Source organism: Branchiostoma floridae, chromosome 7 (genome assembly GCF_000003815.2).
Source record: "Branchiostoma floridae strain S238N-H82 chromosome 7, Bfl_VNyyK, whole genome shotgun sequence".
In the NCBI taxonomy this organism is placed as follows: domain Eukaryota; kingdom Metazoa; phylum Chordata; class Leptocardii; order Amphioxiformes; family Branchiostomatidae; genus Branchiostoma; species Branchiostoma floridae.
This window is the reverse complement of record NC_049985.1, coordinates 21,715,694-21,733,965: the sequence shown is the minus strand read 5'-3', so window position 1 is coordinate 21,733,965 and position 18,272 is coordinate 21,715,694. Positions and strand designations below refer to the sequence as shown.

The 18,272-nt window shown below is 39.7% G+C and overlaps 2 protein-coding genes across 3 annotated transcripts; both read left to right on the top strand.

Moving 5' to 3' along the window:
• Positions 1–393: 393 nt before the first annotated feature.
• LOC118419694 lies at positions 394–6,560 on the top strand. Its single transcript, XM_035826220.1, has 2 exons — positions 394–744; positions 5,318–6,560. The coding sequence occupies exons 1-2, from the start codon at positions 497–499 to the stop codon at positions 5,724–5,726; spliced, it is 657 nt and encodes a 218-aa protein (XP_035682113.1). The 5' UTR covers positions 394–496; the 3' UTR covers positions 5,727–6,560.
• A 1,532-nt stretch (positions 6,561–8,092) lies between these two features.
• Positions 8,093–18,075, top strand: LOC118419653 (transcription factor IIIA-like). Of its 2 annotated transcripts, XM_035826151.1 has the most exons (11): positions 8,093–8,245; positions 8,668–8,768; positions 11,321–11,417; positions 12,093–12,181; positions 13,423–13,490; positions 13,730–13,822; positions 14,254–14,300; positions 15,406–15,489; positions 16,087–16,182; positions 16,520–16,579; positions 16,723–18,075. In XM_035826151.1, exons 1-11 carry the CDS (start codon positions 8,141–8,143, stop codon positions 17,476–17,478), a joined length of 1,596 nt encoding a protein of 531 aa, XP_035682044.1. In that variant the 5' UTR covers positions 8,093–8,140; the 3' UTR covers positions 17,479–18,075. The 2 variants fall into 2 exon arrangements, with proteins under 2 accessions (XP_035682044.1, XP_035682045.1); XM_035826152.1 differs by lacking the exon at positions 13,730–13,822.
• Positions 18,076–18,272: the final 197 nt, after the last annotated feature.

Sequence of the window (18,272 nt, the reverse complement as noted above, 5' to 3'; positions counted from 1 at the left end):
TCTTACCCTAGTAGATTTGGTACGTGCAAATTTGAACGTATTATTTTTGTCTCCCCCGGAGGCGAAATGGTGATGGCAGGGTAGTCTTTTGAATGGTCATATTAATCATCTAATGATGTCATTTGGTACCCTTAGGCTTAAACTCTGATTTCTTACCGGGGGTGGCACTATAGTTCTACTCTGTAGGGGCTTGTGATACTTTGATCTAGAATCCACAAAAGATCGAAAGACCATCTAGTATATCTGTTTCTTTACTGAGTATCATTAATTTCTGATCACAATCCGTAGATATGTAGCACTGCTGATGATATTAACCCAGGTTCCATCGTACTTTTGTATATGAGGATATCGATCGCATTGTCACCTTTGTGGGGTTTTGAAGCCCTGATACTTCCGCTCAAGGTGTGACCCCCTGGGTGGTTTCTTTGGACGGCAGGTAGACACCGGTGTCTTCTCACAACGCTTCAAACAGCGTGACAAGCAGGACGCACCGAACATGGGTTCCCTTCGAACACCACTCGCCTCGCCGCCGCCGCTTCAAACAACCGGCCCCGCACGGCAACAGGACCTCCACCAGCTCCGACCAGAGGCATCTTCGGAGTCGTTGGATCTTGCCGTTCCCTGGGCGTCCATGGGCGCTCACGGGCTCTTCTCGCGGGACAGGCCGCTGTCCCGCCGGTACTTCAGCCAGAAGACCCGCAGCCTGGACGACTTCGACTCGATGCACATGATTCTCGCTAAATGGTGAGTTTTCGTTATAGATTATTCCCCTTTCTACAAGGACGGCGCCCTCGCCGCACTCTCTCTGCGACAGATCGTTCAACAAATTGTATAGAAAGAGGAATCTTTTTACGCTTTGTGTGTTTCGCTGTCTTTTCAGTCACACTTTTACATTTTGCATGATATACCCAGTGTGAAATCGAAGGTTACACAGATCAGTTTTAGGTCGCAGTGAGAACGCAGCGCGGGCGCTGTCTATGGAATGGGGGTCTTATTATACATACTGAATTTACTGATAGATATAATGTTTCATATTGAAAATAAGTACAAGCATTTCTGGAATTTTGTACATATTGGTGACATATTTTTTCGAAAGTAACTTCCTCCTAAGGTAGACTCTCAATCTACTAGTATGTAAGTTGGTAACTTTGTTTAGAAGGAGTTCTAATCATACATTGAAAAAATAGCGTGCATTCCTTTAATACAATGTATACATACAACAGAAATACAGCTATGTTAATCCCCTTCATTTACCCATGTATTTATAAAGTGCACACATACTATATGCCCGAAGCTACCCTATTGAAAAAAAATTCCATTCTAAATTCTGTTTTCATCACAATAATTTCTTGCTGTATTAGATTCAGGAAATGTTTGTTACTTACGTTTCCGTATGAAGGCGTCATTTTGTTAACATAGATTAAAGAAAGTGCCAGGTATTTAGTATAAACAAGAGGGAAAGTAGAAATCCACTTTAGCAAAGCTGCCTTTATCTAGCTCATTAAGAAAGGTCATAGTGTCCACTTAAGTGAATGTCTTGAAAGGGAGTTTGTTCTAAAAACAGCAGAGCTGTCGCCTTAGAACTTATCTGGTCTTTGTTTCTTATCACCTTATTATTCACACTGAACCTCCCATGAGACGTTGTTTGGATTGAAGTTACTAAAAATATGGAGCCTGTCAGCAATTTCAGAAACAATAGAGAAGCCGTCTTAGAGCTTCTTATCTGGAAATCCACCTTATCCCCCCTCCCAAGAGAGTTTAATAATTTTAATCTGGCTCACTGAAAAAAATGTCGCTTGCTTGTAAATCCGGTAAAAATAGATAGGGATACATCCTTCGTATCCCAAGAGAGTTGACGATGCGTTATTCTGATCTGAATTGCCGAAAAAATGTCGCTTGTCATCAAATCCGGTAACAAGTGCCGACTTAGAGATTCTCATCTAGATATCTTACCTGTTACCCATCCTTTTCCTCCCAAGAGACACTATTTTCATCTGAGTTACTGAAAAAAATGTCAATTTTGGATATAGTCGGTAACTTGAGAGCTATGCGCCCCTTGTAGATTGAGTTACGTCGCCTGTGTCGGGATTTGGTCATGCAACCAGTTGTGTACAGTCTTCGCTGTCCTCTTTTCACACTGCAAGACTCCCAGTGGTTTAAACTTGCAATTGTCCGGCCCATGAAAAGACCAAGCAAACGCTGATATTACATCTTGTTGGCGTTGTCAGGTAGTTTTCGTTGTAGTCTTTGAAGCAGTTGAAAACACATTTTACCCAACAACACCAAAAGACAACTTTTGCAGTATTTTGGAATTCATTCTGATTTTGGCCAAGCTATCTTGTAAAACGCGAAGTAACATACACTGCGCTCTATTAGATCGATGTAACTCTCGTTACAACCTGAATCCAGAGTATGGCTGTTTAACACCAAATTGTTACTTGTATAATAGTGTTCGGCAGCAAGAAATAAACAGCTGTTGCAATATCTGGTAGGCAAAGCGTTAACCGGCCTTTAGTTCCTTTCACTGGGTGGTTTACATACTCAATTTCTCGCCCGACACTTTCCCTGCCAAATTGTTTATGATGATCCGAAAATTAGTGTTGATGTCAGCTCGCCGATGCAGCTGGTGTTTCATCCATTCATTATTTCTTTTGACAATGCCGATGTGACCACCTTCTTCTTACACATACACTTCAGAACAGCTGCCGATGACTCTTGTTACAAAAAGCCAGATGATACTAGTACAACTATTATAACAAAAGCTGGGATCTCATTGAAGCTGAAGCACGTTGGCAGCCTCGCTGCGGTGGATCGATTTTTATCGATAAAAACAAATTAATGCTTTGTGTCTTTTCAGTCGTTCTGTACACTTTGCATAATATTCCCTTTATGAAGTCAAGGGTAACACAATTTGCGACGCAGGGACGCCGGTATCCGTTGCCGCAGTCACTATAACTGCAAACAATGGCACACCTTAATATAAAGGGGTGGGTTCCCACAAATCCTGCAATATCGTTTAACATGTTGTCGGATCCGGATATTAATGAGTTTGTTGTACTCTCATGATCATAGAAAGACGCTGTCGACAGCTGGCCAATTGGATAAAATGAAAGTTTCAGCCGGATTTGCTCGATAAGCTTCTGTAATTAGCAGGCCTTTGACGGCTTTATTCTGCAGGAAGGAAAGTGAAAAATTAAAACCTTAATTGGCCCTCTTTGTTCAGATTCAACGTTACCGGATATTAGCACATATGCAATTGCTGGTTACAGACGAACGAAGGAAACTCGACAAAATCTCTTATATTCCCAACCTTTGTCAAGAGCGCCTTTGAACTCTTTTAACCCTATTCAGACCGGGCTTTTTTGGTCATCCCTGGACCGGGGGGGGGGGGGGCTTTTGAGGCCCTCCACTTCTAAGTCCTATAACTCTAAAACGACGTGCCGTAGGGCCACCAAATTTTGAGGACATGATTTTGACATAATATCTGACAAGGATGTGACGTTTGACATTACGTTTACGTAAGATGACGTAATTATGACGTCATCAATTTGATTACATTGACCAAACCCCTGAAAAATGGGTATTCTCAGAAAACTTCAAGTTATGCTGCAAAAATGTAACAACAAGTGCAGATAACAGAATAATAATGTTTATTACGACTTGCGTTGCCAATATCAACATCAATGACGTCAATATGACGTCATAAAATGACGTCATGCACATCTAAGATACGAGTTGGGCTCCGCCATATTATATCCACCACCTTGAATTTTTAAAAATACTTTTTTTTGCAACAAATAATCACAAAGGGCAATGGAAATAGACTAAATTCATTCATTTAGATGGTTTTTGATGAAAAAATACCAGGTAGTTGCAAATTTTAAGGGATAATTTGCTTGTTTTTCTTGATCTGGCCATTCCGTCCGCCATCTTGGATTTTGGGCTGATGACGTCATCAAATTAGCATAATTTATGCATATATAATTATGAAAGATATGCTGAATAATATAAGATTTTATTTATGTAACAAAATCACAGTAATATAGCAAATAAATTTGAAAAATACATTGTTAGAACCAAAAATAGTGATTTTTGGCAAAACTGCCTGTCAACAAACGGTTGCCATGGCAACAAGAAAAATGGAAAATTTGTCAAACTTCGTAGAATTGTTGCCAACAATATTTTAGGAAAACTCACTAAATTTAGTGGCTCTAGCGTAAGCCGTTCTGGCGTTATAGGACATCGAAGTTAGCGCGGGCCTCAAAAGCCCCCCCCCCCCCCGTCTGAATAGGGTTAATGCAGTAGCGTAGTATGATCAAAGAGATGGTTTAATTTGTAGGTGCCAATGCGGGTTACGGATAACCCAAACAAAATTAATTCTACTTCACTAATATGTTTGCCTGTGAAGTGTAGACGTCAAACAACAGCATATGTTATAACTTCAAGGGCATAATTGCAGGTATTTAGATATCGCGTGACAGCATTGCCAACTGTTAACTCTTCTACATAAACCAACGTTTGGAAGGAAAGCTGTACAAAAACCAAGTCCTTTCTTTGTAACAAATCATATTTCTGTGATCCAGAGTACTTAAGCGCAAAATTACCGAGATTAGAGAAGCCAATTATTCGTTAAAAAGTGACCCACTTTGTGCTCTGCTCAATGGGGTTCATAATCTCTTGTTCGTGATCATAAAAAGGATGAATTCCTTCAAAATTGCGTCTTTTCAGCGCGTTAATCCCTTGTAATTGTTTTGGAAAGCGAAGAAATGATTACGTTTACTGGTGTAGAAGCAAATCTTGTGAACAATAGAAAGAAGCTGGCGGCTGTGTACCCTTTCTCTTTGGGTTTATTCCAGTACATGGTAGCCGTGAAAAAATAGGCGTTAGAAAAGTTATCCGTCGAAAAGTTAAACAAATGTACAAGCAAATTTCGTGATACTTATATACGTGATACTTATATACATGTTTATACGGTTTAAACATCTCCTCAGAAAGGATGTCCCTGTGGCTCAACCGGTAGAAGCCTCACAGCTGAGCATGGTTTAAAATAGTTGGTAACTGGTTAAATCCTGGTAAGAGCACCTTGGTTAGGGCAGTACTCGGAAGGGACGGAAAATGGGGTCCGGATTCGTCGAGGTGCTTCAAGCTCGTTAAAATCCTCCCAGTGAAAAGTATACCTTGCTACTGAAACAAAACGACAACTTGGCGGTAGGCACAATAAAGGTCTGAAAGAATGAAACTGATTTTCCAGAATATGTTACCCTGTCTCAACGGCAAATCTAACCTGGGTTTTTATTCTTTTGTTTTCACCCCACAGTACCATCACGCCACCCTGGGTGAACCACATACAGCCAGACGGGTCGCTTCTATTCATAGAGGTCAGCACTGCAGAGCAGCGCCGTCAAGCGAAAAGTAAGCGTACCGCATCTACCAGACCGCAGGCCTCCACCGCAAGATCACACCAGAAGGGCAAAGAAAATCGGTCAAAGAACAACAAGCCGGAAGGAGGGAGTGCGAAGCTGTTGAAGAAGTTGGAGAAACGGAGAAATCAGAAGAATAAAGGACAATCTAGCAAGAGATACCAGAAGAACAAGGAACAGTCTAACAGAACGGACAGTACGTGGAAGAAGCACTCCATCATCCTACAAGAAAAAACTGTCTGCCGTTTTGTCAAACATGAACTAATCACGAGAGCGGTGACAGCGGCAAGTATGTGCTTCAGATGATACAAACCTATAGTCTAGTCCTATACGCACAGATGCGAACGAACTCTATTAGCCTCTTTTAAAGATAAGAAGATAAATTATACAAAGAAAATTTGTGTGAAGCTCATGAAACAACACTTAATGTTTAAAACAGTTCTAGGTGAAAATCTGCTTCGTATCGGTGGGAGGGGCTACATACTGCGTGGCTATTTTCGACGTTGGTATGTTTTCAGTTATCTTGTGTTCAATATGTTTAGGCAACTTCATTATGGCAATGTATGAGTTATAATCGTTTTAAAATCTATTTATTCCAGTTGCAATTAAGTTATGAATTTGTAAAAATTCTTGATTGAGTTGCAAATCTCAGACCTTCATAATGACTGGTCCATTTTATGATATTTGTAATTATTTGTAATCTCCGCAATCGGAGATTTGAACGATCTACCGTCCATGTATTAAAGATAATATTTCATATATGGTAAATCGTACATACATACATAACATATGTTCATCTGGAGGTGGTAGTCCATTGGTGCTACCCAAGTATATGCGTTTTGCGTTCTTGTTCAATCGCACAATATAAAGACAATAGCAACAATACAGAACAACTTATTCCTTATAGTGACAATAGAAATGAAATGAGCTGAAAACACAGGAAACAACGTTATTTACAATGAAAAGTTTTCTACAATGACATGTTAGCAATGATATACATCCCGTCCATCCACGTGCACGTTTTGTGTCGCTACCCTGTGGCTAAGATTATCCCTGGAACTGTAACAGTTGGAAGGGATCATTATGTCCGTCCAATTACCGAGAGAGCCGTCAAAATAAATTGATATTATGTACTATTCACACGCTATGTGATTTGGGTCTTTCATTGTTGTAGCGTTTTGTTTCGTTTGATTTCATTTTTCAGGTGTGATGCTCAGATTGGATGGACATGTGGCAAACATGAAAGTAACACCGCCAAAAAATGATATAGCTGTCCCTTTAAAAAAATCTTTGTAAGATCCAACAAAAGCACAAGTCATGTATTACAAATACTTCCGGGCAAACAGTGACATTTGGAGATCAAATAGATAGAATAATTAACAGCGGCCTTTAACATTAGATTCAATTTGGGCCTTCTAACTTATAATGCATGCCAGGCACTTAACGTTAATAAAAGGATTAAGACTATCTAGGTTCCTCCATTCAGTTCAGAAAAACCTCCTACTGAGCGAAGATCCTACAGGATAAACCTTAAAACCTGCTTTAGGCAATGAAAGTCCGCTGAAACAGGCTCCCATTCATACGTGTCGTGGACTACGTGCCGAGGTGAGAGTAGAAGAAGTGGCCTGGATATTAGTATTCATGTTTTTACGAAAAGTGCCATGGACTACGTGCCGTGGTGAGAGTATACATGTAGCCTTGGCCTACCTAGTAGTGAGAGTATAGCAGTGGCTTAGATATTCATATTTTCACATATACGTGCTGTGGACGACGTGTGGTGAGAGAATGGCAGTAGCCTAGATATTAGTACATATTCATATTTTCACACTACGCTATTGAACCTAAATATCCAAATGAAGTTATGAACTCCCATTCACATGTAACGTGGACTACGTGCTGTAGCGAGAGAGTATTCATGTTTTCACACAAGTTACGCTTCTAAGCCCATCATGTGTGTATTTGCCTATAGCCTCTAAAACGGCCCAGCAAATTAACAGACCTGTGAGAATACTGTTCCTGAAAGGGATTATTGTTCACCTAGTTGTATCATTACAGTCATCGGAGTAAGGATGCTAGCTATTAGACTTTATTTTTATATCTTAAAAAAGCTTGAATTTTTTCGTGCTTTTGTTTAGTAAGCCGATAAAAGTCGTTCTTTTTAATTCTATTGAATCGTTCCAAAATCAGATACAAATTCGCCAGCCTTTGTTATGTATTAAATCAATACGGGTTACAGCGGAAATATTAGATATTGCCGGGTCGACTTATTTTTAAATAAGTCGACCCGGCAATATCTAATATTTATACATTAATATCTAATATATAATATATATACATAATATATAATACATATACATAATATCTAATATTTATACATCAATATCTAATATATATAACGTTACATTGTAACTTTTAAGTTAAAACTTAAAAGTTACAATGTATATATATTGCACATATCTACTTATATAACGTTATCATTCATGGTACATTTCGGCATGGAGACATGTTTTTCATATGCTCATAAAAACAACTGTGTCGACAAAGAACGACTATAACTCAAGAACTCGTCGATTTCAGTGACGTTCTTTTTTTCAGCAACTTGCAGTAGCATGTCTACCGCATGAGGTCGCTGCTGCATGGTCTATACCAGGTGGGTGAATTTCTGTTCTTTTTTGCTAGGGGTCGCTGCTACTAGGTGATCAATATAGTACGTGATCAACATGGCGACGACCAGCAGCTTTTGCGTCTGCTCTTTTGAGGGCTGCAATGCTGTCTACAAGAAGCCAGCCAAACTGAAGGAACACATGCGTTCACATACGGGAGAGGTGAGTTTCAAGAGCTCTTTGCTGTCAATCATATCCTAACAATGCTAACGTACCGACATCGGTCGCAGCGCTTGTGACAAAATGGCACATGTTCGGATTTGCCCCCCTCCCTTGCCTTATACCTTTTATAGATGTTTTTTTTTTTTTCGCCTCAAAAACTATTAACGATGCGTCCAGGAGCTTCCATATGAAGGATTTATCTAGAGAGACTTGACAATCATACAGTTTAACTTCAGTGTGCATATAATCTATAATGTAGACTAAGTAATGTGTCAGTAAATGTCAAAATATGTGAGTTAAATTTTAAAAGCGGCCCAAACTGGAACCTTTTCATACCTGTCCAAGAAACTTCTCCAAAAAGTCACGATATCTATTTGTCCCTGGAAGGTATTTTGCATGACGCTACATTTTGAACGTTTCAGAGACCGTTCGCCTGCAGCGAGCCCGGCTGTGACAAAACTTTCACCAGAAAGCGCAACCTCTCCAGACATGAACTCTCCCATTCTGGGGTCAAACAAGTTCGGTGAGTTATGAATTATTACATTAATCATGATTCATTTTAGATAAAAGATTTCAAGCCTCACAGAATATCACTGGTAGGTGTTATTTTTCTAGCACTTGTTTCCATGAATGGTGCAATAGCACATCTTTACTGCTAGGGGTCGTTGCTGCTCCATGATCAACTCTTGTTAATTATGTTGTATTATTTCACCTTGGTGCATTATTGCAGCCAGTAGGTACCCAATTTGAGTAATGAGGCTGTTCATGTGCTCAAGGCACCTCCGACAACACAGGACCCCACATTTTACATCCCTTCCAAAAAATTAAGGTTCCGGTTCGGAATTTCAAGTGACCAGATGACCAAATAGTCCCTAAGAATAAGACTGTAGCAGACACTACTTTAAGCCCATTACCTTTAGTTAGTGAATCGCCCCTGGGTGGAGCTTCCCCCGTCTTTAACGGAACTCCCCCTGATTGTTACATAAAGTTTCTCCTTGTATGACGTCACACATGTAAATGAGTCAGCGTGTCTCCGCCCTCAATCTAAACTCCTGTCCAATCATCACACATTCTGTTTGGCTTCCTCCTAAATTAGATGCTAGCTTGGAGCTAAAAAGTAGGGTTCCTCGCTGTCTTCTTCCTCTTCTGATTCGACTCTTTCCCGAAGACCTTCTCCAGACGTTTGGCTCCGTCGGATCGCCCGCCCTCTGGGCGGGCGGTCGGGCGGCACCGAGAGCTCTGCTGAGGCGGACTGCACATTCTGACTCATCCGTTAAAATGACTAGTGTACTTCGCGTTTGCTGTCTATCTCAGACAGCGTCGGTTCATCTCTTCCAAGCTACTGACCACTTCGGTAAGAGTTGCCGGTTCTATCTCTGACGAGCGCTGTTGTAACTAAATTCGCTTTGTTTTGGCTAGAACTTGACTAAATTCGCTTTGCTTTGGGAGGGTCCCCTTTGCTAGAGATTCCAGGTTTAAGATTGACAATGTGTATTGTGTTTGTTCCATACTTTGATACTCAGTTGTATTCCGTAGTGCCTTTGATGTTGAGCAATGTCACACATCGTACGGAGTTCCGAATAAAGAGAATGTAAACTTGGAAATCCACCTTGTTTCGAGCCTTGATGTTACGGTGAGAGTTGAGAAAGTGTTTGCGTCAAATCCTACCCTAGGTTAGACTTGTAGACCGCTCCAGTACAAGAGCGAGGAGAGTGAGACTCCTAAAAGTCCGTTTACCACCTTGTAAAGTCTATTTGCCACAATGGTCCCCACACCGGCGAATTGGACCCCATTCCGTCCTTGTTCTGACTCCGTACGGTTGCAGCTCGGCCAATGCCATGTGCGTTTACTTTTCCGTCCAAATTTCGGCTTTTCGCTGTTAAATCTTTTCTTGTTGTATCATGACAATGTTTCCTATGCGGTAATGAACCCCGTCCCTGCGTATTTTTAAATTTGTACGGTGGAATTTTCACTTAATCTCACGTAACGTAATGGCTTAGCCTGTCCATCGGGGTCACGCTCCCCTCCTCCCCGCCGGGGACACGTTGGTCAGCCCGGTCACTGTCCTGTGCTTTTTCTGTCTCGACTAAATTTCGCCTTTTCGTCCTTTTAACCGTTCTTCCGCTCCAAATGCTTGTTGTTCGTAGCGTTTTATGGTGTCGGAGATTTGATCGTGCGGCGAACACTTCCTGGTATTAGTGCGCGCGATAGCGGTAAAGCGTTTTGTCGCCTGATTACCCAGATCGTGCGTTCTATGTGCGTTTGGGGTGTTTTACTTTTAGCGCCATCGGATAACTTTTTTTCCTTTTCACTCAGTATACAGAAGAAGTCTTGACCTTCATTGCCATATCAGTCATTATCCCAGGAAAACTCATTTTTTCCGTGTAGCGGCCTGTAAAAAATGGCCCCAAATTAGCAATTTTTGGATGAAAAGCTTACATTTTTGATGTTTTTTACCAAAAATAGCATTTCTACAGAAAATGTCAAATGAGTCTGTCGGTCAGCGACAACACACACTTTTCTATCGGAAACACTGAATTATCCGAAAAACGATGTTTTGAGAAGCGCTAGTGCTTTTCTCAGAGACAGTCAAATTGGCCCCAAATCCTAAAAAAAACTCTGAACCGGAACCAAAAGACGATAGCATCCCTTACAACATGTCCGAGCTGAGCCGACCCTGGGATCGAACTCAGGCCCACGGATCCACGGAATTGGATCTAGATGATCAAACAACAAGGTTGCTTCAATCGGTCACAGAGACATTATTTAAGAATGCTTAGTCTTACAGGAACATCCTGTCAATAGAGCCCAAATTGACAGGAATGTTGATTTCATAGTGCAAAAAAATTCTTCTTGACATGCACATCCTGTCAGAAGCATTGTTTGATAACGCTAGCGTGGAATGACATCTTGTTAGCTTCAGTTCACTTCTGACAGCTTTTATTCAAATTGAAGAAAAGGAAACATGGACAGCATATAATCAATGTGATTGTTTTTAGATTTTACGTATCAGTAGCACAGAGGAAGAATTTTGTCCGTGACTTGATGTTCTTGTGTTCTTGTATCCATCCCAAGATGTACCTGGGCAGGCTGCAGTGACCAGTTCGTCAGTACCACTAACCTAAAGAAACACATCGCCAGGAAACATCAGCACCAGGGGAAGCCATATAAGGTACAGTTTATCTTGTCATATATGAATAAACAAAGGTTCAAACAAACAAACAAACAAATAATCAAGTATCACTAACCTGAAGAAAATACTATCACAGTTTATACTTGTAATCTACAAACTTTAAGGCTTCCTCAGAAACATAAATTATTTCTGAAAATAACTTCATCAGGTCGGTAGATCATAGGACACAGGAGTTTTCTTTTACACAACCAATTTTTCTCACCTGCTGACGTTTCAATGCCTGTCAGACATCTTCCTCAGAGCTTCTAACTGGAGTTCTGCTTCTTGCCGGTATGCGTGGTGAAAGAAGCTCTGAGGAAGATGTCTGACAGACATCAAAACGTCAGCTGGTGCCAAAAAGCTGGTTGTGTAAAAGAAAACTCCAACATAAATTATTGTATTAACTTCGGACCTCTGCAAAGGAACACTGATGTTGAACCGAGAATAGTTTCATCAGGTTGGTAGAACATAGGATATAGGAGAATTCTTTGTACACAACCAGTAGGTACTGACATAGCTTACGTTTCTATGTCTCTCAGACACCTTCAAAAGACATCGCAACGTAAGCTATGTAATAAGTACCTACTAGTTGTATACAAAGAATTCTGCTATATACAAAATGTACTGATGTTGAAACTTGTATCATTTTCATGTGTTTTACTTTTATTTGGACAGTGTACCCACGCTGACTGTGGCAAGGGTTTCAAGAAACACCGTGATCTCACGATCCATGAGTACGAGCATACAGGCGTGCTGCCCTTCCCGTAAGTTGACTGACTGAATGGATTATTGTACCGGCTTTTCTATCAGCTGAATCTCACACTAGATCGGTGTACCTTAATAGATTTTAGCTACAGGTACAGGTACACGGGTTTAGGTACAGGTCCGGACCCTTACATGTACCTAAGCAAGTTTGATCAATTATCTGTAAGTTATAAATGTAGCAAACTGTCTTTTTTATTGAGAAATTGTCATATTTGTATGAGGATTTAAATATTCGAACGTCAACACAAAGTTTTCTTAATTTTGAACAACACGATTATCATAGTTGTCATCTTTGGTTTGGTTCGCTAAATTTACTTATCTTTAGTCTCAAAAAGTGTTGACTTCAACAGTGATTTGATTTGTTTAGGTGCAGGTACAGGTACATTAGGTGTTTAGGTTTGGACCTGTACCTAATCTAGCCTGGAATCCAGCCGTACTGTGCGTTGGTCGCTCTGCTCCTGCCAGTACGTCTGGCATTCGTTAGCATTGGAACGATCGGCATTTGAATATTCGCACACTTTATGTGCGCGATTTCTGATTGGCTGTTGGCTCCAAGCCCCCTTCGCAAAGCATCACCAAGGTGGAAATCGAACACACAGAATCATGTTTACAGTTCGTAATCGAACGGAACACTACTTCTATCTTTCCCGCATTATTATTATTAGTGACGTATGGACCGACCGTTCCAATGCTAACGAATGCCAGACGTGTTCGCAAGGAAGCAGAGCGACCAAAGCACAACACGGCTGGATTCCAGGCTATACCTAATCAATTTTATAGGTACGGTACAGGTACGGGTATTTAGGTACAAAGCCCTATCTCACACTCTTTTCACATCATTCTAATCAAGGTAGCACATTTAATTAAAAGCTGACTGATCAAACAACAATTCATGAAAGTACTAAGTACAAAAAATTACTTTCACACGATTGACAGTCATACAATAATCACCAAACCTAGATCATAAAGTAAGCCATTCTGAATTGTTCTACAATTGGTTCTGACCAAGAAAGAGAAAGTAAAGTAGAAATGTAAGAATTGCTTCTTCCTAAAGTATAGAGCAGGTGTTTTTCACTTACAAAATTTAAGTAGATATTCAGAAAATGGGTAAGAATCTGATGATATTTAATCATTGTTGTCTAAAACCATGGCTGGGTTTCTTTTTTCTTTATACTCCTTTACTATACTTTATTTTAATAGTTTGCTAGTTATTCCATATCCTTTTTTTCTTGTACCATAGGTGTGATAAATGTAACAAGAGGTTCCTGCTTCCCAGCAAGTTGAAAAGTCATTTGAAAGTTCACAGAGGTGAGAGTACTTTTAGAAGTTCAGTGTTTTTTGTTTATATATTTGTACTTAAATTTGATATGACGTCGACCCTTTTGTGTCTGTCAATGTCTGTCTTTGGTGACAGCAGCCAGGATTAGAAGTCCCAAACTCTAGAGTCCAGCGATTGGGTAACAAACCACTCGACTGCATGATATAAAATGAATTGTTCTCCTACATTGTGTTGATCCCTGTATATCAATGGACTCATTTTTCCCTAGGATACTCATGTCGCATACAGGACTGTGAGGCCACCTTTGAAAAGTGGTCGGTACTGCAGGCTCACATGAAGGAGCAACACCCACGCCACACGAGTATGTGTCCATGTCCTGGACATACTATGATATTTGTTTGCATACAGTTTTTTGAGATTCTGAAAACTAGGATAGGTACACTTATGTACTCGCATGTGTTTGATACAGTTTTTCTTTTCTAGTGTTACAAACTAAAGCATGTAATTGATGTAAATGTATTGAGCAACACTTGACATAGCTTTTTATGACTTTTCTACATAGAAGTGCAGTGCACCTAATCAAGGGTTAATGACCCGCCCCAAGGTGCATATGGTGTCATAATGCATGGTCCTTTGCCATAACCATGGATAAAACCACTGAGTGAGCGAATCAACCAACATGAAATTGGGCCTTCTGATTGGCCAATGTCGCCTGTCTGTATGATAATGCTCTATATAGGTTTCGATTTTTTTCTCATAATTATAAAATGACTAACATTTATGTCCCTATAGGTCACAAGTGTGAAGTATGTGGAAAGGAGTTCTCCATGCAGTGCAGAGTAAGTACTGAAAAAAAGTTACTGATGTCTTTTGAAGCTAGAATTGAAGAACTGTTGCAAGTTATACAATTTAAGCTTTGTTTCAACACTCAGCATTAATTTTCTGTTGATTACGACGCCAACCTTTGTCATAAGTCTGATTCACTGCACTGACTTTCTGCAATCCAGAAGCATGATGATGTCAGAAGTGAATCAAAGGTGGCAGGAAGATGGAATGTACCACTGTTACGATTAAGAGAGGGTTGCTGGGCCCTGATGTGATAAACATTCATTTGAATAGTGAAAAAATTTGAGCTTTTTTCAAACACAAAGAAAACACCCACCATGAATGTTCAGTCGATCTCACCGACCTTCTTCAAAAGTCTGATCCTCTGCGCTGACTTTCTAGAATCTCAAAGCTTGATGATGTCACCAGTGAATCAAAGGTGTAAGGAAAATGGAATCTACCACCGTCACAGTTCAGAGAGGTTCAGTGCATGGGCCCTGATGTGATAGACATTCATTTGAATACTTGTATCTGTTTTTATATGTTATAGACGTTCATTTGAATACTTGTGTCTGTTTTCATATGCAGGGCTCGAAATTCATATTTGGGATTAGGTGCACTGGTGCACCCAGCTTAAAAAATTGGGTGCACCAAAAAATGATTGGGTGCACCACTTAAATCTAAGTAGAATGTAAAAAATAAACTAATAACAAAACCTAGTTACAAGCTATCAAATTCTTAAACAAGTACCATGACAGACATTTTTATTATCTTTCTAACACTTAGATGTCAAGAATATGATGTATACTAGTATACTTGATATCTTTCCATACATAAACCTAAGAAAATATTTGGGTGCACCCTGTGCACCCACTGAAAACAATTGGGTGCACAGCTCCAATTTTGGGTGCACCTGGGTGCACATGCACCCAGTATTTCGAGCCCTGATATGTGATAGACATTCATTTGAATACTTGTGTCTGTTTTTATGTCAGATAGACATTCATTTGAATACTTGTGTCTGTTTTTATATGTGATAGACATCATTTGAATACTTGTGTCTGTTTTTATATGTGATAGACATCATTTGAGTACTTGTATCTGTTTTATTCCCCACAGTTGACCCAGCATGCCCTGATCCACTCCCCATCACGTGATGTCTTCCCCTGTCCCTTCAAGAAGTGCAAGAGGTCGTACACAAAGGTCAGTCTCAAAACTCTTGGATTGTTTCAAAATCTGTTCCATTGAAAGAAAACTTAGACTTATGCTTTTTCCCTCCATGTACTTACATGTTACTTAGGCTCTGTTGGTATGATTATATGGATGACATGCACGTGCGCATCAATTTTTGGCCATTAACAAAAAAGTTTTCAACTGTACGGTAACTTATACAAAGCAGCTTCAAAATAAGCAAAAACATGCTGTGGATTGCATCAAGCAAATATCAGAAAACAGATAGTAATGTCAAAATTCCAAAGAAGATTTCAGAGGTCAAAGAAGAGTTGAAAGAACAAAAATGGAAGAATCTAATGTTCAGCATGCAATATTCTGTGCGTTCAATTATTTTTTCAACCTTCCTAACCAACTAGGTTTCATAATGAAGTAAACTTTTTTGGGGGGGGGGGCCAAACTTTTCTTTTGTGTGCAAGCTCACGTGTATCATCTTTTTCAAATCGACATGGCCTTACTTAGACTTAGATCCTTCCATGCCTAGTGGTATATTGGGTGAGCTGAACAAATCTTTTTTTGCAAAGATTACTTCAATAAAAAGTACCCTTGTGATTTTGATCCCCTCTACAGATGTCCAACCTGAAGACCCACATCCAGAGTTACCACGAGTCCAAACGTCCCTTCACCTGTACCCAGCAGGACTGTAGTAAAACATTTGCGCATGAGGTAAGTTTAGTCATTTTTCGTAAAGACTGATGCCTGTGACAATCCTGTACAGTAACTGTCAAATTGTTTCTGACACTCGTCTCTAAAGCATTCCTTCACATGCAGGGTGCAGTAGCACATCTTTGCTGCTAGGGGTCGCTGCTGATCCATGGTCAACTCCTGTATTGTTACTAGTACTATTGACAATATTTACTTGCAGGAACATCCTGTCAATAGTACCAAAATTTCCTATTGACAGGAAAATTTTTGTTTGGTAACTCTGGTAGCCTGGAATCCAGTAGTTACATTTAGTCAGTTTCCACTCTGTAATGACTTAGCCATTGTTGGTTCTCCTTAGATTTCCTTGAGAAGACATGTGAAGGCAGTCCACGATGCCAACGCCAGTCTCCCTCCAAGGGTAAGTAGTCTGAGACTTGAGCGTTTCTTAGACTCACAAAAGTTTGGTTCAGAAATAATGAAGTATCACCAAAGTCCTAAATCAAGGTACACAATGTCAAGTTCAGCCATTTTCAATGTTTTTTCTTTGAATTTTTTTCTCAGAAAAAGAAGAACTACGCTGCTAAGCTGTTGGGCTTCAAGGAGCCACCAAGCCTGGAAGAAGACGTAGAAGATCCACCTTTGATCCAGGTTGTAAAGGAAGTCACTACCCCAGACAATAGCAGCAAATGTGACGAACCATCTGAACAAGAGGGTACCACAAGTCAAGAAAAAGAGAGTAGTGTAGATTCAACTATAGACAAGCCAGCAGCAAAGCAAAGTCCTCAAAAACATACTGATGAGGATATGGCAGAGGGTAGTCAAGAAAAAGAGAGTAGTATAGAGTCAACTATAGACAAGCCAGGAATAGAACAAAGTCCACAAAAATCTACTGATGAAGATATGGAACAGGGTAGTCAAGAAAAAGAGTGCAGTGTAGAGTCAACTATGGATATGCCAGCAGTAGAACAAGAAAAAGAGAGCAGTATAGAGTCAACTATAGACAAGCCAGCAGTAGAACAAAGTCCTCAAAAACATACTGATGAAGATATGGTAGAGGATAGTCAAGAAAAAGAGAGCTGTATAGAGTCAACTATAGACAAACCAGCAGTAGAACAAAGTTCGCAAAAATCTACTGATGGAGATGAGGGTAGTCTTCTTATTGGGGCAATAGAGTATGTTGATGAAGGAGTTTGTATGGATGGTAGCAAGAATGAAGCTACAGGGGATCGAAGTTGTTGTGATGAAACTACAGAAGCAAAAGGGTCGGATGGTAGAGAGCAATTATCAGAAGACACCCAACTGAGAGTGATGGTATGACGAGATGGATGTTTCATATCAATGGAAGTCTTTGTTAAGCAAGTTTTTCATTGCTAGATATTAAAGTGTAATGAAGTGGTGTGTAGTTTTGCAATGAAGACCCACTAATCTAAAAACACTTTACAAAGTGTTTGACAGTATCTTTGCCAAAAATACCTCAGTACATTGTACTAGTACATTCATAAGTTTCTATTGCACGTATGGAAATATGTACAGACCATATTATATTCTACCATATCCCATATCTTTTCACCTGATGTTGAATCAGGTGAAAGTGTACTAGACGAACGCAGAACTTGGATGTAAAAGTGGAACCAATCTAGCCTAGAAAAGAATTTACTAAAATATAGATTTTCTTGATCACTTCTGAAATTTGTACAATTCAATCAGAGCATCAAAGTTGTCATTAAATTTCTATATTTACATATGACACTTTGCAATATATATTGTACATTGTATGATGAAAATACATCATGAATATATTCAGTAATAATGAAGAAATATTTGACACCTTCTGGTTTGAAGTTGACTCATACTTTTGTACTAGTATATTGGAAAAATATATCAATTTATATTGATTCACATTAAACAGTTCCTCGAAGGACCAAAAATCTGGTTATTGTCATTTTTTGTTCCTTGTTGATCAACAAGTTGTTTTGGAGAATAACTATGAATGATAATACATACATGAAAACACAAGATTAGACATGTGGCATGAGGGACACATTACTTCAGTTTTTAGAGGTAAAAAGTACTGTTCTTTTTACAAATCATAGAAGACACACACAGAGTGA